At 36.1% G+C, this 26,217-nt stretch overlaps 1 protein-coding gene across 7 annotated transcripts in view; it reads left to right on the top strand.

The window, feature by feature from the left end:
* Positions 1–26,217, top strand: part of LTBP1 (latent transforming growth factor beta binding protein 1) — a 201,373-nt gene that overhangs the window by 106,217 nt on the left and 68,939 nt on the right. For 2 of the 7 annotated variants that reach the window (XM_082756282.1, XM_082756284.1), the window contains exons 9-15: positions 1,199–1,270; positions 16,017–16,139; positions 19,306–19,473; positions 22,020–22,253; positions 24,276–24,298; positions 25,300–25,399; positions 26,023–26,121. In XM_082756282.1, the coding sequence (XP_082612408.1) occupies positions 1,199–1,270; positions 16,017–16,139; positions 19,306–19,473; positions 22,020–22,253; positions 24,276–24,298; positions 25,300–25,399; positions 26,023–26,121 (819 nt within the window). The remainder of the gene's footprint in view (positions 1–1,198; positions 1,271–16,016; positions 16,140–19,305; positions 19,474–22,019; positions 22,254–24,275; positions 24,299–25,299; positions 25,400–26,022; positions 26,122–26,217) is intronic. The other 5 variants (XM_082756283.1, XM_082756287.1, XM_082756285.1 and 2 more) reach the window with 4 other exon arrangements.

Consider the following 26,217-nt stretch of genomic DNA (forward strand, 5'->3'; position numbering starts at 1 on the left):
GTTGGGGAAAAAAAAAAACACACCTTTTTTGTTGTTATTTATCCTTATAGTACTAAGCTGCAGGAATAAGTGTGCAGTTCTAGCATCAGTTGTGAAGTGAAGCCAACGTTATCTCACTCTGTTCTAATTTGACAGTTTATATACTGTAAAGTTGGAAAATAATGCTTTTTTTTTTCTTTTTTTTTTTTTTTGGCCAGCTAAACATTTAAAACACTTTTAAAGGAAAACAAAAGATCTGACCAAATGTTATATGAAGAAATGTCTCTGGTGTAGCGCTCAAATTATGAAAAACTCTCTTGACTCTTTATTAAGGGCACTTTTATGATCACAGTGCTGACAGTTTTGTTCTGTATATTTAATAAAGTATTGGGCTTTGCCAAGAGGTTAGCTTTTAGTGCGTAACATACAAAGAAGTTACTGGTCTCATTTAAGATGTTAACATCTTAAATTTAAATTGTTAAATTCTTAACAATTTAAGAATCAATAAACAGCTTTCTGTAGTCTCAAAGGCAACCTTAAGTGGAGGAAAGAAACAATAAACGGAAATAAAAATCTAGTTAACTGAACACTTTCTATTTTGGCAAAATTGAGCTCAGTCTGTATTTTGCAGCACTGTAATGCCCTTGGCAGATTACACTGATCAGCCAATAAGTGACACAGTCCTCCAAAATTTGGAAACTTTGTTAGCTAAATCACAGATGTAACTTCTACTTTTTCCTTGCTTTGGAGGCTTGGTTGCTTCTGTTTCCTATGTGTTTCAAACAGTCTTAATTCATTGTGGTGGCAAAAATGATGCACAACAGTTTTGCTTGATATTGCATATATTTTTTGCTTTCCGAATCTGCTTTCAGTTTTAAAACCATTATAAATCTTCAACTTTATTTTTTTCCCAACATGGTATTTGTAGCTGGTTTGTGAAAGAAATTATTTGAGTATTTGAGAACAATTAGGATGATTTCAAGGATGTCTTCTTTTGAATCAAAAATTCAATTTTGAATGGATAACTGAAGATCTCAGTGGTATATATGCAGGAAGAGATGGAAGTAAGGTTACTAATATTTGAATTTCTTAACCTTCTATGCTTAAACATACATCACAAAAACTTACACTTTTTTTAAAGTTACATAATAATTTGTCTGTCAAGTTCTTTAGATAAGCAAATAAATCAGTGGTATTTAATATGTAATTTTTTCTTCAGCATACCATGGATACAGTCCTATGATGGAATGCCCCCAAGGCTACAAGAGAATCAATGCTACATTTTGTCAAGGTACGATAGTGTACACAATTGATCGTGTTTATTGTGAATTCCAGTTTTGTGTGATTGATTCTGTGATATTTATGATTTAGCTGAATGAATCTGGTCCACTTATCAGGGGAAAAAATGTTGAGGCTATAAATATATGTACGTATGTTTTATTTAACTCTTTCAAAATATTGGCAACTCTATAGGGTGTTTTTTGTTCTGGGGCAAAAAAACTTTTAGAACTTCTATGCATATTCTCATTATCTTTGATGTATAAAGATGACTTCATACAGATTTCCTTACATTATTTTTCAATAGGAATGCATTGTTCTGCCAGTTCTTTTGCTAAACAGTGAGCCTGGAGACTTGATTGGTTAAGTCAGATGAAACTCGCGAAAGAGAATAATTTTGATAATCATAGCATAGAGTATAGAGTATAGAGGGGATGATTATTTTGGACTTCAGAGACGAGGCACTACAGTACTGACTACAGCCCGATAATGTCACTGGCAAGTGGATGTGAAAGTCCATGTATACCTGGCTCCCGTATAAAGAGGTAAACCACAAACTTGAAGAATGTACATAGTGCAGGTGAGGGTCTATGGAGTTAGGGTGTATAGGCAGTGTTACTTCTAAGATCATGCCCTGTATCTCCTGGCTGTAAGCACAAAAGTTATCAAAGCTTCAAGGGCTGTGGGAGCTGCGTGATCATGCAGCTAAGCTGAAAAGCCCCAGGGTATTTAGATTCTCCCAGCCAGTGGTGCCTCTGCCTGATGAGGAAGCTGAACAGATGATTGTGGATGTATACTCCATGTTTCTGCATTTCTTGGAGTGTTGAACGAAGTGCAAGATCAGGATGTAGAAAGAAAGTTAAACCACTTGTCCAAAATCACTTGGCACAGCTCAAGTAAATAAGAGAAAGGAGCTCTGAGAACATGTGAGCAGTCCTGCAGCATTCTACAAGTAGTTGTGGAGGGAGAGAGAAAGAGTAATTGGCATTAAAGGATATATGTAGGCACTTTGGTGATAAAGATAATTGTATTTAATTGAAAACTCTGTTAGCATGTAGATGAGAAAATGTATGTCAGCCTGCCACAAAAATTATTTTACCAACCAAAAAAATATGGTTTGTGGATCACTAAATACAAATAAGTGTTTTGCTGCTTCCATTTCTGAGGGAGATGTGAGCTGCTGTCTGAAAGTTTCTCTGTCAGGCTTCTTAGTTTACCTAATGCTCAGCTCCCTACTTAGTGTTTTACCAGCTTGCAGACTAGGGGCATCTTGGAGGATTGTGAGAGAAAATTGGATTAGATTAAAATACTAAAAAAATAAATGGAAGAGAATGATGCGAATTGCATCTCAAGAGCTTGTTCTCTGATCTGCAGAGAGACACTGTAGCATCATCCTAATAAACAAAAGGATTGGGGAGATTTTGATGGCAACTTACTGATGAGGAGTGTGAAGTGAAAAAGTGGAGGTGAATATAAGGCATATGTGGACCACCTTTTCACATGTCAGATGAAACACAGGTGATGCATATGTTTCAGCCATTTCAAAAGATTGTCTCATTCTGCATATTAGCTAGGCAGTTTTTCAGAATATGCAAAAGAGAGGATTTCTAACTTAGAGCCCACAAAGTGTCTGGAAAATAACATCATGCATCCCTCTGAACATGGTATGGGGGAGACAGAAGCTTTTGATATTTCCAGTAGTTGAGCACAAACCTGATGGTGTACACAACGTGTTCCTAGACAGCAGCAACCCAGCAGGCATTGAAAGGAGAGTAGGACATTCAGTTTGTTTCAAGATTCTTGTACCTAGGTGTTGGCAAATCTTATTACATGGAAACTAAGATCCCAAGTCAGGGGCTACAGATGGCTAGAAAATGGTCTGATTCCTGTGAAGGTTGCCAGAAGTAGTTTGCCAAGAAGAATATTGCCAGAAAGTTATTTCGCTGAGCAGCGGTAGGCTGACAGAAGGAGAGCATATGTTTCTGGGTAGGAGTTCAATCCTGCCATGGTAGTGTGCAGAAATAGAACAGTACCTGGTAGGCTAGGAGTCGTTTGTTGTATTGGGTTTGATAGTTTTTCCCCTGACACATTTCTATACTGCATAACTAACACTGCAAGAAACATCAGGATTTAAAGAGTTTCTTTTATTACTGCTACCATCATCTTGGAAGAGCGAGAGCTGTAGACTCTAAACGTAACTTGCAGTTGATAATGGAAGCTCATAATCTCATGTTTAATCAAAGAGAGAGAGTCAAATTATTCCACCAGGAAAAAGACTGTTGATGAAATGAAAATGTAAACAATCTCCTGCCTTTCTGGAGAGGGCAGAGCTGATAACTGCTGAAGGTTTCTCTTATGAAGACAGGCTGAGGAAGTTGGGGTTGTTCAGCCTGGAGAAGAGAAGGCTCCAGGGAGACCTTACAGCAGCTTTCCAGTACCTATAGGGGGCCTACAAGAAAGCTGGGGAGGGACTCTGTCAGAGAGTGCAGTGATAGGACAAGGGGAAATATCTTTAAAGTAACAGAGGGCAGATTTAGACAGGATATTAGGAAGAAATGCTTTATTCTGAGGGTGGCGAGGCACAGGTTGCCCAGAGAAGCTGTGGATGCCCCATCCCTGGAGGTGTTCAAGGCAAGGCTGGATGGGGCTTTGGGCAACCTGGTCTGGTGGGAGGTATCCCTGCCCATGACAAGGGCTTGGAATTAGATGGTCTTTAAGGTCCCTTCCAACCCAAACCATCCTGTGATTCTGTGATTCCCATATTGCCTTATTGAGGCTTAGGTGGCTTCTCAGCAATATACTCACCAACACACTACAAAAATGAGGTGCAAATAAGGATGGAACTGAGAGAAGGATTACCCATGAAGCAAAGACAGGATAAATTTAGTCCCATTGAAATATGTAATGGGATTATAATTTTCTCTCAGAGGATCACGATTTTGACCTCTGTTTGAGCAGTCATCACAAAAACTAGCTTCACATGTGAAGGAGCTGCTTGCAGGGTATATTTCAGTCCTGTAATGGCCATTAGAATGTCCTTCGCAGTGGGTGAGGCAAAAGTGTCCTATTTGTGTTTATCTGAAGCAGACTCACTTTTCTAGAAAAGGAAGGGGTTGTTAAAGAAACAGCTATCTGTATCAAAAATATGAACAAAGCAGTAGCAATAACTATGAAGAGAAAACTGTTTAAGCTGCTCAGAGGTGGGTGTTTGTATTTTTGTAATAACTGCTACAATTAAATTGGAAAGTTGTGGCGCAGCATCTCCATATGCAAGTATACATTTTAATTAGATTATTCTTTGGTGAAAGGGGGTGTGTGCTGTGCCCATGCTCAGAAAGGGTGAGCATTGCCAGACAAAATCATAAAGGCGATAAATATCTGAATCCCTGCCTGCAGCCTACTGTGTACTCTTTTCACCTAGATATCATCCAACTTTCACTGCCTTTGAAAACTCAGGCCTAAAAGCCTAATTAACCATTTGTTCTATATTGTTTTTGCAGTCAAAAGCCTTCCTAGTTTACAAAGCCCGTGTGGTATTAGCATGATTAATAACCAGATCCTGATTTTTTTTTTTCGTTTCAATTGAGTTAGCTAATGTGAATCATTCTTCTCTCTGATGTATATATAGGACAACAAAGAACCATCTGTGAGTATGTTAATTTGAACAGTTTAATATAATTGCTATCAAGAAAGCTTTTTCCCTCCGGTAATTATCTTTTCAATGGGATGATTTATTACATGTACACGCCTGGATGCCCTAAGGCTGTCATTAAAGACAAAATGCAGTTTATCAGGGTTGCAGCTTCTTTGTCAGAGTACATACACAGTGCTAATTTCTGGTTCCCTGTTTAGAATTATACTTACAATTTCCTTCTTCTGCTAATGGTTTTCTTGGAAAACTAAAACAGAATGAAAAAACAGCTGGTAAAAAAAGTTTGGATTCATTTTTCAGGAAACTAACATATGCCAGTAGAGCACTTTAAAGATCTTATCTTGAAGAACTGGAAAAATACCTGAAAATTTGTTGTTTTTCAATGAAGAAGAAAGTTGTGCATTAAAGCTGTTGAGAAGTTGCCATTTGTGTAAAATTAAATGTAAATGAGCTCAAAGAGATTGGTACTTATATGTTAATGGCTCAAGTTCTGTAATTGTGTGCAGGGGGGACTTCAAGCTTTTTTCATCAGGTTTCACCATGATTTAAAATATTTTTTGAAGGTGTGTTCTGTCCGCCTATAATTGTCTAAACAATACAGTAATAAATTTACTTTTTTTTCCATTTTGTAAATGTATTTTATTACTTAAAGGAGCTTACCTTCATAAAAATGCTAATTGTTGTTGCTTAGCTACTAAGTTATCAAACTTCTTTCAAGAAGGTTATTTGATGATGATCATACCGTGAAATAAATATATCTCCAGAAACTGGGCTGGGTTGCTGTTTGGACACTGATTATGTGTTTGAAAAGTGTGGCTCTGCAAATTTGCGTTCCAGTAAATTCCACACAGAAGCACAAAATGATTTGGATTGATTTCTCCTGCTGTTGCTTTGTTAGCACACAGAAATCAGTAGGTCATTTCTCAGAATAAGAAACTGTGTTGTTTTTTTTTTTTTCTGTAATTTTAAAAGAATATATCGCAATAGTTTCATTAGCAACCAAACCTCATTTTTTTGGTTCTTTTCCCTCGTCTTGTTCTCACTAATCAGATTATTATTGAAACAATCAAATATAGTGGAGGCAGTAAATCCTGGTTGTTATGTATTTCTTAAAATTGAAGATTTTATAGCAGATAACAACACAGCTACAGCAGAAACAGTTGGAGTGGTATTTTCTGAGATGTAGTAGGTACAGTTGTAACTGTAAGTGAATTAAAAGATATGCCTGTGTATTGAGTCTATTTGGAGACAATTCAGTCAGATGGCACTCCCAAAGAAGCTTAAGTGCACCTACCAAAATGAGTAGTACTTCCACAAATGAGCCCTGAATTATGTATTCCACTCCTCATTTGCAATATGATATACTGTACGTATTAAAGATCTTACTACATGAAAATCTGCCTGGGCTAACATTCAATGACAGACAACCTAGTAATTTCTAATTAAGAAGTTGTCCAGTACTTTGACAAATGCTAATTGGCATATAATTGAACTAGACAGTTTGCTTTGCTAAAATGCAGCAAAGTTTCTTAAGTGTCTGAGGTTCTTTTTGAAAGGCAAGTTGCTCACTTTGCATCAAATGCAGATAAACATTTTCCATTTGGTTTTATTACTTAGTTATTTAAACAAAGTCAGTCTGCTTACCTCCTAGAGGTTTTGAAAAATACAGAAATCTGATTTCAGAGCTAAGTGCAGAGGTCCCACTTCAGAAATTTACTTTTCCACAGTGGTTAAGCCTGGAATCAGATGTGGGCTGCAGATGTTATGATTGCTTGTGTCCTCTGGCACCCAGCACTTGTGACAGAGGATATGAGAAAGCCTGCAGTACTTGTTGGCTCCTTCCTAGCCACAAGTTTGTCTGAATATTTCAATACAGCTATCAGGTCTGTGGTGGCCTAACAAGGCTTTCTGCTTTTACAAGTTCCCTTTCTCGGCCCAGTATTTATAAGAATGTTCTTGATATCATGACTGTCCTAGCTGGAGTCTGAGTCTCAGGCAAAAAAAATAAAAAATAAAAATCCAACTCAAGATCATTTGAAAAAGGTAGCACAAAATTTTTTGCTCTTCTGAAATCTCTGGCCAGTTGATCTGCCTTCTGCCAACTCCCTAACTTTGCATCTTGAAATCTTTTTTTAAATAATTTTCCTTATTCTGGATTCCATAGTATAAGAAAGAATGTATTTTAAGTTAAATGTTTACAGAAGTCTAATAGTTTGTTCAGCTTTTAAAACTCTCTGGGATTTCCTGGGTACTAGCAGAAGGAAGTACTTTTATTTTTAAACTGTGATCTGGAGTTTTGTTGCCTGCAGTGATATAGGGAAGGAACAATGGAAGCCAGTGTCTTAAAAATTGTGAACATTGTAGTTTTCTTCTATTTATGCATACAATGTGACTTTGAAAATCTGAAATTTTCATTGTGTTGTGAGGTGATTTGTTCAGGTTGTTACGTAAGTTGCCTACCAAACATGTGAAATAGAAAAAGTATTGTACAAAAACGAGATCTACTGTTTCAAAAGGGAATTTGTTTAAAGTAATACTAAATGGTTTCATAGTGTTCGTCTTGTATCTGAAAATGTTAAATACCTTTTAATTCTATATATTATAGATATTTTTAAAAGTCTAGTTGATAGCTGACACTATTGTTCCAAAGTTATCATTGCTTCTGAAAGTCGACTTCATTCTTTACATGAATGACAGCAATGATTTCTTTCAAAACAAAGACTATTTCAGTTTACGTTTGCATTATTCTAAATTTGTGCAGCGTGCTCTGATTGGTTTTTGAACTTGTAGACTGTTTTTCCTGAGTAAAAATATTTTCCTTAAAATGAATGCAGTAGATTTAAATACATACTGTTACATGATTGCTGCTTTGACCAGAACACATTAATAAATGTGCGTTTGGTTCTGGAATTTTGTTTTTAAGTTAAATGCTTAAATGTGGTTAAACGTTTCAAGCTGTGATGATTTTGATGAGCATAAATTCAGTGCATTAAGCATGGAGATGAAAGAATGAATTTCATTTTCTAGGAAAGAATGTTTCGTTCCATTATGTGTGTGACCAAATCTGAGCCTCTCCCTATCTGAACAGGGGAGAGTGGCCCTGCTCCAGGTGTCCAAACGAGCTACAAGGCTGGAGAGGGAGAAGACAGCTTTACACCACCATAGTGTTTCCTGTGATTCTGCATTAGGCCAGCTGGGCCTGGGTGGTCTGAAGAGCTGTTATAATGGTTAACACAGCCAAAAGTCAGTGAAGTCCTTTTCCTAAATACTCTTCCAGCTGGAGGCTGCCAAAGAGAAACACTAAAGGGCTGGTATTCCAACCATCAGCTCATGTATGTTGGTGTCCAGCAGAACAGCTCTGTGCTGATTAACTAAATCCCTTTGTATCATCTCTCTTGGCTATAATGGGCATCAAACTCTTTAGGTTGTGTTGAGCTGTTAACATGTTGAAGACCAGTAGGCTGTGAAGCATTTTCATATTTGCTTACAGAAAAATCTGAGTCAAGTATTTCAGTAATGGGACAACTTATAAAGGAGATTACTGTAGCTTTATGATGCACCCTGTAAATCACTCAGCGTGTCTTACAGTAGCCATGCGAAGCATATTGTTTCCGCAATAAACGACAGGTATCTTCGTGTAAGTAGGCACAGGAATGTTTCCTAGGGCTGGATGTTTACACTTGGCATAGTTTGTTATCCTTGGAATAAGGATACTCAGGCTACGTTATGGTGTCACGAATCCTGGAATATAGCTGAAATGATTCACTTCCTGAAAGTGATTGAGTTAGGCATACCATTGCTCAAGGAAAGGTAGAAGAACTTTGCATGGAGGTTTCCAGTAAAGAATCAAAGTAGTGTCAAACAACAGCTATTACAGCCCCAGATTGCTTTAACCTACTTTAAAAACCATTTTAACAATTGGAGAATGCAAGCAGAAAATTGAAAGGTAGTACCTACTGCAGCATTTCCTCCCTTCCAGCACAGGTTTGTTCCATGCACTGACCTACAACAGAGGGGATACCCTTTTGTACACAAATACCTATACATGAGCTAGAGTAATACCTTCTGTTATAACTGCTTTGTCACTTAAAATTTAAGTACTGCAGAACAGAACTTGGTCGAATATCTAACCTCTTATCCTTTTAAAGTTTTGTTCCATGGATTTCCTTCTCAGTTGCCAGATTTCCCCAATGTGCAATGCATGTAAGAGGGCTGAATAAATAAATCATCCAATTACATACTTGAGTAAAAGAGACTGACCTTCATAATATAGACTGAGGTGTTGGAAAGCCACTGAGCTTTCGAGTGTTTAAGCAAGGAAGAACTGTTTGGAGAAAAGTAACAAACAAGGACTAAGTTATTTTTGAGCAGGTTTGGTTTTGCTTTCTTCTGGACTATTCAGTCCTTCCCTAAATCACAGTTATTGGGGAAAAAAATAGTTTGTTGTGTTACCTGCTGCCTGTATTTAGACTAATGAATTTTCATTTACTGTTGCAAAATTCACAACACATAATTCCAAATGTGTGTGATCATGGCTAAAAACAGCTCAGTTCTTTACCTGAGTGTTAGCTGTTTGTGGAACTGGATTCTGGTAATGTACTTTCAAAAAGCAGTTGTGTTTTGGAGTATTTTTAATATGAATACTTGAAGATTGACTTACCATGAACAGAAATGAAAATAAAATTTCTTCTTGAACCTTTTTAGAAATCAAGCAGAAAAAGCCATGAGTAAAGGAAATTACATTTCATTATTTTCAATCCAAGGAAATTTTCAATTTGCTATCTTATCCACACATTTTATCTTCCAGTTATTAATCAATATATGTAAAGGTTTTTGAACATTGAACTATTTTTAGACTTGCTAAAGCTATATGTGACAATTACCATGGTTTATAAGAAGTTCAGTGTTGGTATTTGTTTATACAAGCACATGCTTTCTAAAACCATTCCCATCATCCTCCTTTACTTCTGTTTGTTGGTTGTTTTTCTTTTTTTTTTTTTCTGAAGCAATGAAGATTTCTCTCTTCAAATAAGCAGGCAAATAGTTAAGAAAAGGCTGTTTTAGCTTTTTATTTTTTTCCCCAGGAAATTCAGTAGGAAAGAAAATTAGTAATGCATTGCATTTTCTGAGAGCAGTTTCACCTGACACCCAGCAGCAGTCAGTAGATGTATAAAACTCTGTGGGAAGGTGTCAAATGCTAGCTGTCATTGAGAGAGTTTTAAGTTTTTAGTGTGGAATATTGTGGGATAAATCAGCAGTGGTCTGAGTGATGCAGTTGCCGTGTCTGGCCAGGAGCACTGCAGTGGCTCTAGAGGAGAAGAATGGTGGCTGCCCTTGCTGTATATCAAGGTGTGTGCTTAGGTGAGGGTATAGAAGGAGCTGGGACACCACAACCTAACCTTTACACTCCTACAGCACCGTTAAGACATGGGTTATGGCAAAGCATCTGTGCATTTGCATGAGAACAGAGTCACCTGCAAATACTGTGGGATGGCACATGGCTTCCACTGCCACCTCAACAGATTCAAAGCAAAGCTTTTATTTTTTGTCAAGCTTTCAGGGAGAGGGACTACTGAAGAATAACAGCAAAGGGTAACCCTGTCCTTTCAAAATGACGTTGCTTCTTTGTTGCCAATGGAGTCATACCAGTTTATACTCATTGAGCAGGGTCAAATCATTCACATTATCAAGCAGTAACTCTAACAAAATCAACACTTTATCAATTCATTAATTATAAATAACAGCACCTACTGTGAGAATTTGGGGTAGAGCCATGCCAGGTGCTGTGTGGAAAAGCTCCTTGCATAACCTTCTTTTCTATTTCACTAACAGACTTTTCACCAGAAGAACTTTGCTGCTCTGTTTTCCTTGAAAACTGAAAATTAGTATTTAGTTTGTCTTTAGAAACCTTTATTTACATATACATAGTCTTATAGTAGTGCTACAGAGCTCCTTAAAATATTTCCACTGTGTAGATGAGTTTTGATCAAATCACTTTAGAAATGTGCCATCAGTTTGTACTTGAGCACAACAAAACATTATGAATGGTATGAAAACAGTCATACCAAATGAATTTGCATTGCAACACAATATTTAAAATGAAAAATTTAAGTCCATATGCACACAAAAAAAGGAGAAGGATTAAAAAAAAATCTATTAATTTTGAACCAGATTTCTTTTCCAGCTGCCTGAACAAGTTGATTCTGATGCAATTTGCACAGCTGGGCAGGCTGGCAGGTGGTAGGAAACATTTTGGGTAGGTGACCTTTTACCACAAACTGAAGTGAAATGATAGACCATCTGGAAGGGATTTTTCTACACAAAGTTTTTAAAGACTATTCTCACCTGTTTTTATGTTTCTTTTGAAAGTTTGAAGTTTGTTACCAATTTGTGGCTTGTTTCTGTTGGATCCCTTGATTGACTTGTGAAATTCAACATAGAACACCAGCTCAGTAATTCTATGAGCTCATTTAGAAAACATGAACTTGGCAAAGAGGCACTGAAGATACACTATAATTAAGTTACACCAAGACATCAGAACATCAGAAGTTGGACAAATTTATTAAGAGTAATATCCATATCAAGAACTGTGAAAAACTGCAGAAGGAACATTCATTGGTATTTGCATACATTTTAAGCTAGTGATTGCATGTGGCAGTGCCCACATTAAATACAGAGTGGATGTGAATGGGGTCTCCATACTGTAGACAATACAAGACAATATTTTTAAATACTAGACATACAAGAACATTTCATCAAGAAAGAGTTCTAAAACAGAGATAGTAAGAGCAGCATCTGTGAATATTTTTCTATAGAACAGCTGAATCATTTGGAAAGGAAGATGATTGTGTTTTTATGAATTATAGGATGATCACCATCTATCTGCAGTTTATACACTTTAGTAAATAATGCTATGAAACCTTCACTTAGTAGGCAAAACTCCAAAACACAACTATCACAGAGTTGTGACCACAAAATGGATTTGATACATTCCAATGCCAGATTTTCTCAGCAGTGATAAGAAATAGAGTTCTGAGCTTTTTTTTTTTTTTAAAGTCATTTCTACTTAGATGTTATTGATGATATTTAACCTCAATTTACTTTAAAATTCATAATTACAGTTTGTGTGTATAAAGACTGCAAGCTTTGTTAATAAAATTTTCATTACAAAATCCAAACAGCACAGTTTTGCCACTAGGTATTCAAGATCACTCAGCTAGTTGGTCTGTGACCTGTAACTGGAATTTACTGAAGTACGAGGCCGGATTATGTGGCCATTTCTACAGGACAGATTGTTATTTTTTTTTCATATCGTTGTATATACATGTATTCCAGTTCAGTAGCTAAGTTATTCAGAGTTTAAAAACTTCTTGAGAATTGGAAAAACACCTAATAATTATACAAAAGTAAAGGAAATGGTTCATTTGAGTAGTGCAAGTAATGCTAATATGAAAATGATATAAATTCAAGTTAGAAAGCAGTAGAAAGCAGGACTCAACTTTTTTTCCCCTCTTATCTATCTGTGTCTTTACAGGGCTTTCTTATTATTTTTACATGCCTGTGACCTCTCGGTATTCAAATAAAATTTATCCATGTATAATTGACCGAGTTCCAGATTCCTGATGCAAACATTGAGTAAAATCATCATGTAGTAAATGAAAAATGCATCATCACTGATTTTAAATATTGAAACTATGAATGTACTCATGAGAAGCCATATAATCACATTACTGAAATACACCTGTAACTGTGCAGTTATACTCATAGGCAGGAAAAGAACCAAATTTTGCATAATGATAACATACAAGCAAATAGCAATGTGTATTAATGGTAAGTAACCATGTGACTAGGTCTTTCCTTGAAAATAATAACTTTAAATCTGAAATCAAATTAATATTATTTAAAATCAGTTGTCTTTTTCACTGATTTAAAACTTAAGTGTCATCTTCACTAGGCAAAACATTCCTGCCAAGTCTGCATTCATAAAGTGACAAGAAAAAGCAGTATGATTTGTATGTCTTTGGGAAGATATCTTATATTTTTTCCAAGTAATAGTAGATTACTTTTACTATAAATAAAAATATATACGTAGAATTGGTAGAATGATATTGTGAGTTTTCCTTTCTTTCAGAATAAATCAATCTCTTCTAAATTGTTTTCAAGGACATAGTGCTTCATCAAAAGCAAGTAGAATTTTTCCTTTGCTTAGTTTAGTATTTGAGGACTGATCTAAAAACCCAAATTGTCAATATGTAGAAACTTCAATAGTGGATTCTGAATGTTACAGTATTTGCTTTATGTTAACTTCTAGGTATTTCATAATAATCTCTTTATGTTCATTGTTTTGTCAGACGTTTTGAAAATACAGAGTTGGCAATATGTCCATTCCTCCTGACAACTCTACAGCAGTGTCAATATGTTTCTATTTAGAAATGTTTCAATGTTTTTTGTTTGTGAACTGTTAAGATTAGTTAAATTCATTTCCTCTCAGTAGTCACAAAAAATATGGAATTGAAACAATGATGGTATTTCCTTCTGGAATCAGTTGGCACTCTATGGATTCCTTCAGTCCTATTTGAAGATTTCAGGACAAAAGAACAAACCTAGTTAGACTAATCAATTAAAGAAGCTGTCTAAAAAATGTCAAGTACATCAGAAGTCCAGCTTACTAAATCTTCTGTGTTAGTGAAATCCATAAATAAGATACTTCTGTGCTTATGTGGGACACCTTCCTGCTCAAAGATTGGATGAGTTAAAGGTAGACTGCTGCAGGAAAAGACCTTGAGAGTATTTCAGCATTTTTGTGCTCTTTTTCTTATACTGTTCTCCTTTTTCAATAGTCTACTCCCTCTGAAGTCAGAAAGTCATATAGTCTGGGAATTTCACTGAAAAATTCCTTTGTGGCAGAGCTGATCTTTTATAATTCATGTGGTTTCCATCATATTTCATCCAAATTTATAGGATATAAATTATCACTCTTTGTCACGTGTGGCTAAGTCTGTAGAGGTGAAGTTGATCCAGGTGGTATCAAGATTAGATTGGGTACAGTCGTGGAAGAGCTGAAGGATAAGATCAACACAATATTTGGAAAAAATCATAGCTGACGTGGCAACTTCAAGTCCACTGTACTGTGAGTTTAAGTTGTACAGCACTGCATGGGGACAGGTAGCTAAACTTCTGGAGGAAAATAAAGATAGTAATGTGAAAGATTCTTCAGGTTTCCAAAAGCCAACACCAGAATATCTGTTACATTTAATATATTCAATTCATTATCATCATTGAATGTGTTGAATCAGGCAGAAACCTACAATGTAGTCAGATAAAGCTGTGAAAGGTTTATAAAAACTAAGACGAAAGGTTTTATATATATATATATATATATATATGCACATACATATTCAATAAAACGATCACTAATACTTGATTTCCAAGAAGCCGGCTGAAATGTCTGACTTCTGCTTGAAGCTTGTTTGCACAGCGGTGTAGGCATTTTTCCTAGCTTAGAGTTAGGGAGAAAAGTCTTATGTAGGATTAGTGTGCATAAACATTTTAAAGTAGGCCTATTTCAATGTGCTGCTGCTATTTTTTCTGAAAGATGAGACAGGATAGAGACAAATTAAGGGTTTGTGCTTTTTTACCTAGTTATTTATTTTAAGGATTTTCATTATCGGTGCAAACCTACATTGTTACTGTCTCCTGGCATAAAATCCTAGTTTGGCTGACTTGGTTACAGCTGGTATCCATATGATTGTCAGACAGGGCCTATTCGAAGAGTAGGTGAATTATAAATACCACACCAGGTATGATTAAAGGTCTTAATCCCCGTGTGTGGAGTGTGAGGAGAACGATTCACTGGAACCCTAAAAGGGACAATGATACAGCCAGCCTAGTAACAGCAAACTTTTATCAAAAAGGTCTTTGCAGTCATTAATTATTACAAACTATTGTTCCTATCAGTACAACCCTTTTCCTTGCTCAGATCTGTGTTCTTTTACTCTGTGAAGAATTTTCTTGCTATTCAGGTGGTAAGCTTTTTAGGTCAGAGATGGTCTTTTTGTGCTCAATGGACCTTCAGGCACTACCACAATACAAATAATAAAAACTGTATTAAGTGTGTCAAGCAGTTCCATTCTATATAAAATGTACCACATCGATCTTTAAAAAAAAAAAAAAAAAAAAAAAAAAAGTGAATATTCTTGCAAGTTGTGTTTACATCATCTGCAACCCATGTATTGTGTGTGAGTGCCAAGGTTTTGGTAGTGGTGGGGCTGCAGGAGTGGCCTCTGTGAGCAGAGCCCAGCAGCTGCCCCGTGTCAGCTCAGAGCCAGGGTCTGGGGAGATCTGAAGATCTGGCAGGAGCTGCCACTGATAGGGGACCCGTGCTGGAGCAGTTTGCTCCTGATGGATGGACCCCAAGGTACGGAGCCATGTGGGAGAAGTTCTTGAAGAGCTGCTGCCTGTGGGCAGCCCCTGCAGGATCAATTTGGGAAGGACGGCATCCCGTGGGAGGGACCCCACGTGGAGCAGGGGAAGAGAATGAGGAGGAAGGAGGAACAGAGATAAAGCATTAATGATTGATATTAAAAAGATATATATATATATATATTTGTTTCTCACTGTCCTTTCTGTTATTAAATGACAATAAATTAAATTAATCTTTCCCAAGTTGAGTCTGTTTTTCCCGTGACTGTAACTGGTGAGCGATTTCTCTGTCCTTATTTCAACCCAGGAGTTTTTTTCATTGTATTTTCTCCCCTTGTCCCACAGAGGACTGGTGTGAGAGAATGGCATGGTAGGCACCTGATGACCAGCCAAGGGTAATCCACTACATCAGGAAAAGGGAGGGGGTGGTTGATAGCATATAGTCAAAGCATTTTTTTTTTTAATTCAGAGTACTTGACAATGATATATAAAGGAAAAAGATCATATTATTTTCTCAGCAATATTTTAAAAGGTAATAAATTTTCAGTGTGGAAAAAAATGTTGCTCAATATGTTAGCTGGTAATAGTTCTCCTGCACGTGTTTGAGAAAAGGTCAGGTAACTCCTGAAGAAAGAAGAATATTGATGTGCATTTCAGTATCTGATTATTTGAAATTTTTCCACAGATATTAATGAATGTCAGTTACAAGGAGTATGCCCTAATGGTGAGTGTTTGAATACCATGGGCAGCTACAGATGTACCTGCAAAATGGGATTTGTGCCAGATCCTACCCTCTCAAGATGCATAGGTGAGTAATAGCGTCGATCAAAGATACTTAGTTGTAATCCGTATGATGAATCATATAACTGGCCCCAATTTCCAAGCTGTTCCAGTCCTTTTTGTTGCCACTGCCTCTTCATCTCAGTTTATTTGCTTTATCTAGTCAGAGTGTTCATGCTTCTTTGCTGTTTCTGTCCTGGAAGCCTTGAACTCCACCAGTTGCCATCAGGCTCCTTGCCATCTCTTCCTGTTTTTCTTCTATCAAAACCTTCAAGGCCCCATCTAGACTCATTGTACACTCTTGAGTTGTTCTCACCAGTGTGTAGTTCTCTTTCCCCAAATTTTTCTTTCCCCTCTCTGCTATTTCCTCAGCCCAAATTGCCTTTGTGGCCTACCCTCTTCTCTTCCACTTCTGCAGCTTTATCCTGGGTAGTTTCCACTGTGGTTTTATAGAAGGACAAAAGGTACCTCCCTCACATATCTTTTTCCTTCCTCACTGGCAATTCTGAAATCCCTGCCATAACAGCACCAGGAGCTATGGGACAGCCTGGACAGTATTGCCTTAGATTTATTAAGTGTATCAAAATCAGCTTGAAGCAAAGAAATGGATTGCAAAATACATTTCAAATGGTTTAAGGTCAAGTAAGTTTAAGTAAGAGAAAGAAATTCTTACAATGTTAAGTGTCAAGGAAACAGATAGGTATTGCTCTTGCCACTACTTATTGTCAATAAAATGAAATTTCTTCAAATATGAATCTCATGATATGACCAAAAGAACATGAATTTTATTAGATATCATTTTATCATTTTTGTCTGTTTTTAAAAGGAATAGATATTTTATCTTTTGTCTCAATAATCTGACATATTCTCACAGTGGGATTTTATGTGGTAGAGATAAGTAAATTTGAACAATTTCCAAGAGAAGAACCTCTGATTTCTTTATAGTATAAGATAAATGTCTGTGTTCCTGTAGCAAGACAAAATGATACAATGAAATGGTTCCATTACCATGGCACAATACCTGCTTTTAACCAGAGTTTTAGTAGGCAGTACAAAATTATATATGGACAGTGTGCCCAATGGAGCACTGTACAGAGCTCTTGGTTAGCATTGTCTGGAGCTTGAAGAAGTGCATGCTATGAGATTTAACTAGAATTTAGCACAGACATTAGGAAGGAAAAGTAAGACAGAAGAACAATGAAAAAATACAATGTTTTTACATATCTGTAAGTCATGGGGCATAAAAAAAAAAGATGAAGAAAAAGCAATGTGTATGATTCAGCAGCTGTGTAGTTTAGACATATACCGGAAGAATGCATGTGTAAGTCATGGGCCACTACAGTCTTGCCCTCTGATTTTAACCAACTCTCCAGTGGCCTTTGTTGCCCCTCTCTCATGTTTGTTTTTCCAGAGTTGCAGATATTTCTGAGAATGTACTTAAAAGCAGAGTAGCACTTGAGTTTACATACTTTGAGAAAATCTCTTGAATATCCCTGGAAGAATTATGACCCTAGTAAGACAGCACTGGAATTTCAGTGCTTGCACATAGTCTAAATTCAGCTGTTCTGGAATCAGGAAGATTGAGCATTTCATCCATTTTGCATCCATTTCCAAGTATGCATATCTGTGTTATGCTATCAGCATCTTTCATGAAACTATGATCTTACAGCTGTTTTACTCTGTTTCAAATATTACTTTTTCCTTCTAAAGGTAGGTAGGTAATATCTGAATATTACCAGATAGTTAAAGTAAGATTAGATATCTAGATAATAAAATAATATAATAATATATACCTTTCTTTTTTTTTTTTTTTTTGTAAAATTATTCCATTGTTTATTACACTATAATATAATAATAATAAATATTTTATTCATCTCCAAAAGTTGTAATCTCTTGCACTTGGCTTAGGGGAAGTGTAATCAAGCTTGGAACAAATATTTAAGAAACTTTATTTAGTTGCTTGTAGAACTGAAAAATGAAAGCCTATAAGTAAATGAATTGTAAAGATGCAGGAAACACCCTTCAGGGCGCCAGGGAGCTAGAGAAGTACTATATAGTCATGCTGACAATTAACAGATTAATGTGCTTGTGTGTTTTTCCTGCTACATTTACTCAACATTCAGCCAAGGATGATCTTTGGTGCATTTTTCTCCTGATTAAGAAGGATTAGAAATTCAGAAAGAATTAGGAGAAGGAAAAAGTTGTGAACAACATGAATGCAAATATTTTCCTCTGTTAATCAGCTTTTACTTGGTTTGAGGTCAACTACCTCTGCAAGAAGAAAAGAAGGCCTAGAGAACAAGTGAATTTCTTCCTTTAAGTTTTTTTTGGAAGAGTATAAGTAAAAAATACATCATTTCCTAAGCTCCTTACCTATCTCTAGATTTATAAAATTGTATAACCTGAAACCATAGGTGAATTCTTCCTTTTTTCACATAATAATCTTATTCTAGAGGTTAATGGCATTCAATCGCTGAAAAAGTTTTTCATCAGTTGAAGAATTTAGCACCACTTAATTTAATCCAGAAAAAAGGAGCTGTTTTTCATTTTTCCTTTTGCACGTCATGTTGAAAATCAAATATTCTTTGTACTTTGGGGGTTAAGAGACTGTGATACCCAGGACTGTTAACTGTATGTGAATGCAGATGCATACATTAGAAAGCTGGATGGATATTAGCTTCCTAATTACATAATTCTAGTCATAGTTCATGGCCTTTGTCTCTTCCACACTAAAATAAATATGAAAAAACAAGTAAATATGTAATTGTCTCTTTTATAAAGGTATAATATCTGAGACCTAATCCTTTTGCAGACGTGTATATACATACATATACAGTTATAGCAGAATTTTCCAGAGGCTCTGTAGGTTGTCGCCACTGTATATTGCCAGTTACTGACCTTAATTGTAAGCAGTTGTACTTGTGTGCAGGTGAGGAAGCTGATTCTGGCTCTTTGTTGTGGCAGCATAGCAACTGGTGGTTTGGATTTTTTTTTCCTTTTTTCCTTTAAAATACATTTTGATCTAGGATGGCTTGGAATCTAGGAGTGTTTGATGCCAAATAAAAATGTATTTTATAGTGTGATTATGGCTTGAGATAGGTGTTTGAAATAAAGCTTTTGTAGAGGACAATATTAATGCAGTTAACTGGTGTTGGAAATGACCAGTACCATCCTCTCTTCTCCTTTCATTGCAGCTGATAGTCCTATGGTTGCTGAAGAGAAAGGACCCTGCTACCGGTTTGTTAGTGCAGGAAAACAATGCATGCATCCTCTTTCTGTTCAGCTCAGCAAGCAGCTTTGCTGTTGCAGTGTTGGCAAAGCCTGGGGCCCACACTGTGAGAAGTGTCCCCTCCCAGGAACAGGTAAGAACTGCCCGTTAAAAGTGTAAGCTCTTGCCCACCCCATGTTTGTTACACATGCTTTAAAAAAATATCCAAGAATTGATTTAAAAATAAACCAGAAGTGTTCATCAGTAAATTATGACAGTTCTACTGTCATGATTACTATGTGATAATAGAATAATAAAATGTATATTGTCTTTGTGCACAAGGATTCATAATTTTAAAAAGTGGTTAGATCAGTGGTCAAATTAATCCTTTTTAAAAGCATAATTGTTCATTGCTGATTGTAATACATATGATATCCAGCTTGTTCAGTGTTTTAACACAGGTACTTTTAATCCCCTCTTACTGAAGTTGCTGCTGCAGATGTCACTCATAATACAAATCATGCATTTCTGTGGAGTATTTTATAAAAATTCAGATTTTCAAAAGTAACTAGTTGCTTTGGGAAATCCACAGCTAATATAAGCAGCATGATGAGAGTAGTGGATGCCTTACTATTTTAAGCTGGGCATACAGAAATGGAAGTGACCAAAGTTTTTGAGCATTTTAATTGATATTTAAAGCCATTATATCCTGTGTGACTGCTAGGTTGCTAGCTCACTGATTAGGATTTTAAAATTAAAGTTCACTTTCAGGTAAATAATATTTCTATGGCTTTTTAATGCAGCAAGAACATATTCCCATCAGATGACTAGCAACTTAAATGCAGATGATTTATGTCTATGAGAATATTGTGGGAAACTTTATGCCCAACTCCATATATACATTCTGGAGCTGAGAATATATCTTTTTTTTTTTTTTTTTTCCAAGATGACTGCTCTCTTGTTATAAAAAAATCCACTGAATATTGTGTGCAATTGATTGTCTTAGTGATTTCTCTTAATGAAAAGACTTAAGAGAAATCTGGGAGTAGAAAATTCTGATGAGCTATGTGGGAAAAACCTTTCCCATTTCATGGCAAAATTCATGATTTAAAAACGTGTTCCTTTCTATAACAGGTTAAATTCATAATGATCTTTCAGAGTTTTCAATGAAAAATGTGTGAAAGTGGGATATTCCAGAATGGGGTAATGTATTTACTGCAGCATCCCATGTTAATTTAAGTCATTGGATGAAAGAGTCAACATCTCTCTCTCTGATAGCTTTTAAAGTAGTATGAAGTAGATCAGCTCTGAAAGACTAAGAAATTTGAGATACATACGCAGCTGTTGAGAACACTTCCGTGAGCTATCTTAGAACAAGGCTCACATTCTGCATTTGAGAGAATATGACCCACGTGAAGATTTCCTACATCCTGGGTATGCATCTGAAGGGACCAGATTTCTTACCCTCAATTGGGTGTTTTTGTGGCAAGTTTTGATATTAGCATTTTCCATTAAAAACTATTTTGTTGATCTGAATCCAGTCAATCAATTTCACCCTTCGTCTTCTCTATTACTAAGGCACCATCTGAACACACTCCAAGAAGTGTAGTATCTATAGCAGAAAATCTCTAATGTATAATTCAATGACTTCATTTGTGGGGTATCTGTAGTTAGTATTTTATGGTTTTAGTTTAGACGCTAACTCGTTTTAGAACGTTGATGTGTTTTCATAGCAGAATTTGGTGAACCTACCGATGTCCCACTCTGCACATCTCTTAAGAAGCTATAAGATATCCCATTAGGCACTTGTGAGGTATTTCATCCTGACATAGCTTTACCTAGAGCAATGAGGACAATGAAGCCCTGCCCCCTCAAGAATTCTGAAGGCCCCCTGTCCATGACAGTATAGTTATTGTCTTTGATGAGAACGAAGGCTGATCTGTGTTTCTTTTTTATTCCAGACTGCAAAGACTGATGCTCATGTAGAGCAGCTACAGAAATCAGAGCAGGTGCTGCTGCCTGACTTTCATTACCTTTTAATGTAGCAGCCTTCTAAATGAGATTATTTCCCTTACAAATGAGATTATTTCCTTTCTCTTCCAGTGTTGATTTGTTGTTTTTTTTTTATGAACCCCATCTTGCTTTTATCCAGCTCATTAAGGTCTTTGGAAGGACTCTGTTCAGTAGAATTTGCATCAGGGCTGGTATGAGACCTCTGGTGTAGTCAAATGGGATCCTGTGAATGAATGTTGTTTCTGATTGATATTGTTCTGCTCTTCTAGTGCAGGGGTGGTGAGACTTTCTTCTTTGGTTTCTACAAAAAGGAAATGATAGAAATAGTAAATTTCATTCCTTACACAATGTAAATGATGATGACAATTTGCATATTTAAATTTGTACTTAGCAAGGATATACTGTGTGAAGAGGATTAATAAAAAAGAATTGATCTTGATAGATCATATAGAGTAAACATAACTGAACAAAGATGTTAAACTTCAGGGAAACCTTCAGGCAGAACGTGCTTTTGAGAGAATGTTCAGTCATATAGTATGCAATGCATAGTTTGTCTAAATATCTTTTATAAAAATGTGTATACAATAGCAGATGAAATTTATTAGTGGTTTTCATTATATTTTCCACTATGTCAACATATTGCACTTTTAGACTCCTAAAAGGAATATTTTCCCATCCCAAATCTAGCTGCTTTTAAGGAAATCTGCCCTGGTGGAATGGGTTATACGGTTTCTGGCCCTCACAGAAACAAGCTATATCATCACCCTGCAGTTAGAGTACAGCCACCTGTCATTGGCAAGACCCCGATTACTCAACCTGTTGCTAAAGGTACTTCTCCTCCACCTCTCCCAGCAAAGGAAGAGCCAGTGGAGGCACTGACTTTCTCACAGAAAAGTGAGCCTGAGATGGCTGTGCAAGAAGGTGAGAGTGGGAAAATTTAGTCTTTCTATATTTCTGTGCATGTGTCTTCGATGGTATGTTTCTTTGCACAGTAGCTGTGTACAACACAAAGAGGAGTCACTTCCCACAGAAGAGCAGTCCATGTCACAGAGCATATTGTGTTACATGCTGTATTTCTGAAGTTTGACGTACATGTATAGCTCCTAGCAGACGCAGAGAACACCATGGAGAGAGACAAAATGCTTTAGCCTGATTAATTTTTATGATAAGAAATAGTAAAAACTTTTATGAAGATGTTTCTGAAATACAACAAAGGGTCCAACTCAGGCTTTGATTTACTAGTATGTGGGGTTGTAGGGATGAAGGGGTTATCAGCATCTTCCTTCTACACGCTCTGTAGATTAGCACGACCTGATGTGGGTGTCCTTCACTAGCTTGTGGTCTGGTTTCATCCCTGCAGCTGTGCACTCCCTCAGCTGGACCATGCCAGATCAGCCCCCCCTATGCTGGGCTGTTTAATAATCGGTTGATTCCTCTACAGTATTTCTCCAAGGCTTCGTGTGGTTTTCTACAACCCCCTCAAAGAACTTTTAGCAGCTGCAGTTGTCCTGAGTTTAAAACAAATGCAGAAACAAAGACAAGCTGAAAGCAGGGCTATTGTAAATGCATTGCCAGTAAACTTGGCATGATCTAACTGTAGGCAAGCAGATACATGTTGTGTATGTTCCTGAAGAACCTTCAGTAATGATACTGAAATTCAAAATTCAATTTTTTTTTTAATTTTGATACCCAAAATTCAGTAATGATACTGAATGCATAGCAAGCTGTTTCCCAGTAGTGCCTATAATACATATGTCTGGCTGTTATTAGAAAGAGTTTCAGTCAGCAGACTTCGCAGAATTCTGTGCGATGTGGGTTACTTTCTTGTTAAAATTAATACTCTAGTTTGGCTTTCAAAACAAAAATAGAGCTAAACTGAATCGTGTGAGAAAATAACCCATTCAAATATACCTGTAGTCAATGCAGGTTTATATTATCTCACATAAACCTTTGAGTTTTTCTGTTACAAAGTGGTATGTCATTTACTAAAATATCAGTTGAGTAATTAGAAGGGTTGCCACGTTCTGGTAAATCTTAGAACACAGGGAAACTGAAGAAAAAAACTTTTAGTTTAAAAAAACAAACAACTACCTTTACAAATGCTTGCTCTACGTCAGTAATGACACTCATAAATGTTTGAATTTTATATTCCATTTTTTGATATGATAGAATTTTGAATTTTAAAAATTTTATTAGATCTAATCAGCCCCCCTGCTAATACTAAAGAAACTGAAGTGAGAAAGGGAGAAGAGAGATTTTTTTTTTCAATTTCTCTTCTGTGGAAAATGTTGATTTTTAAAAGAAAGACATTCCTACAAGATTTTACAGGAATATATAGATTTCCATCTGTAAAAGACAAATTAAAAAATGCAAACTGTGGTGGAAAATGAAAGCCTGTATGAAATTTCTACCCCTCCTTCCTGGGGGAAAAATAATAATAATTTTTGTGGGAAAAACAAAACAAAAATACTTTTTCTTGCATAAATAAAATGCAAATTTTAAGCCTTTTTTAACAATAAATAAATAATAAAAAAGGTTAATTATATACCATTAGGATATTAATTTACCTTTAACATAAATGCGGGTGATGATATTCTGTGGAAGGAATTTTAGGAGTTTAATCAGTTAGTAAGTTGTTAACCAGTGAGTTTCTTGAATTGTTTCAAAGGAAGAAGATTAGAAACCTGTAAGAAAGGTGACTATTAAAGTAAATAATGATAAGCATTGATTGGTGCATGGAATCCTAGTATGGTTTCAGGTTAGCTTTTACATTTTCGTCAGGAACACTACTTCAAGTTTACATGATTTTGGGATAAGGTCAGAATCTGAAAGCTTTCTTTGATGGCAACAACCATTTTCTGATGTGATAGTAGTTTTAAATTAAATGTGTAAATAAGTGTTATGTGAAGACTGATTAATTTTCTTTTTTCTTTCTGGTTTTAGTGGCAACTGCAGCCCCTGATCAGGTAAAACATAATGTGATATATCAAGGAATTAGACTGCAGGTCATGTGTACAAGATGTGCTTTGGTAACTCTGGAAAGGGTTTAGGGTTCATGAGGAACAAACAACTCACTGTGGACTTACAGTGAAAATCCTGAGGCAAAAAGAGTTCATGTTGTTATTATATACAAAAACAGGCAGATAGAAATTAATCTCCCTTTGGTATTGGTAAAGGATCTAGTGCTGTATTGTTCTATCCAATTCTAGAGCCTTTATTTTAAGGACGATATTTGAAATTGCAGACAGTATGAAGGGAGATCCACTGGTACTGACAGCTAGAGAAAATGAGTTGGAGTGAAACAGTATGAAGCTTTAAAGACTATTTGCAACACCTGCTTAAGAGACTCATATTAATGCCTTATTTGGTTTCCGTAGTTTTTTGGTGTATATTCACCAAAAAATATTTTGGTGTATATTCAGTGGAGAAGAGCAGGTGCTTATCTGTTTTAATTCCTCCATTCTGGAGGTTTTTGATCATCTCCATGCAAGATAACAGGATTTACTGGGAGTAACTGCAGCTGTGCTTCATTTAATTTTCCTGAAGTCTGACAAGCATCTAACGCTTATGAAAATAAGGCATTCAGTGCAATAGCTAAGAGAGAACTTTTCACAGTGTTCAAAGACTTACAGACATGTGACTATATACTTGTGTGAGCCTGTACTGCAGCTAAATACTGTTTCTAAGCAATTAAAAGACCAGACAATGGGAGAGCTATGGAGTGACAAAGCCAAGAAGCTCCATGAAATGGCTCCTTCAAATAAAATCAATGTTGAATTGTATGACATTGTTTAAAAATAGTATTCTGTGTTCTTTCATGCTTAAATTGCTAATGATTAATGATCTCCTATATGAAACCACTCATGGGAGAATGTTAGCAGTTTTTCAAGCCAAGAGTTTGTGGGTTGTTATGATAGCCAAATTAAAACAATGCTTTCAGAATGTGAATTTCTAATTATTCTTTTAGGAATTAGTTTCACTCGATCAAGAAAAGCAAATCGTAGAGCCTGGACAGCCCCAGCTCTCTCCTGGAATTTCAACAATTAACCTGCATCCACAGTTTCCAGGTAACTTGTTCTGTCTGTTCTGACACACAGAAAGTGTTTGCAACTCTTCAAAGAGTGGAAAGATAGCAATGGTAACAGATTAATGAAAAAAATGACTGCAGTTTAATGAGCAATTTTTCCATGAGCAGAAGAAAAAAAAAAAAAAGAAATCTGAGGTGGGAGGAATTGAGAGGTTGCCATTGGTTGGGTGACATGTAAGTCATGTAAAGCAAAGATACATTATAGACAAAAGTGATATCCTGGAGTACGTACATAAGAATTTTAATGCCAGCAGAGTTGAAGCCTTTATAACCCATTCAATAGGAAGCTTTACAAAGGTGCCTTCTTGTAGATTTATGCATAGCTTTAGATGCAGAAATGTTACTATTTTTCTTGCTTTCTTCAGCATTTCATTTTTCTCAGAAGTGGTAAAATGATGGAAAATCCAATCATACTGCTTTTTTTTCTCTACTACAGATCTAAGCAGAATAAACTAGTGAAAAGCTCCATAGTCTGGCTAGATCAGTATCATGTGTGGATGCTTTGAGCTGTTTGGTTTTGTTGTGTTTTTGTTGTTGTTGTTTGTTGTTGCTTTGTTTTTGGTTTTTTTTGGATGCAATTGATTTCCATTCCATGTCACACAGTAGTGATTGAGAAAACATCTCCTCCTCTGCCTGTTGAAGTTGCTCCTGAAGTCTCTACTTCAAGTGCAAGTCAAGTAATTGCACCTACTCAAGTTACAGGTATTGTACTTCCTTTTTAGTACTAAAATAAGTTAAAAAATGACTGTGAATTCCTGACACTGTAACTTGTTCCACATTACTTCAGAATTAGAATAG

Source organism: Aythya marila, assembly GCF_965140915.1.
Source record: "Aythya marila genome assembly, chromosome: 3".
In the NCBI taxonomy this organism is placed as follows: Eukaryota; Metazoa; Chordata; class Aves; order Anseriformes; family Anatidae; genus Aythya; species Aythya marila.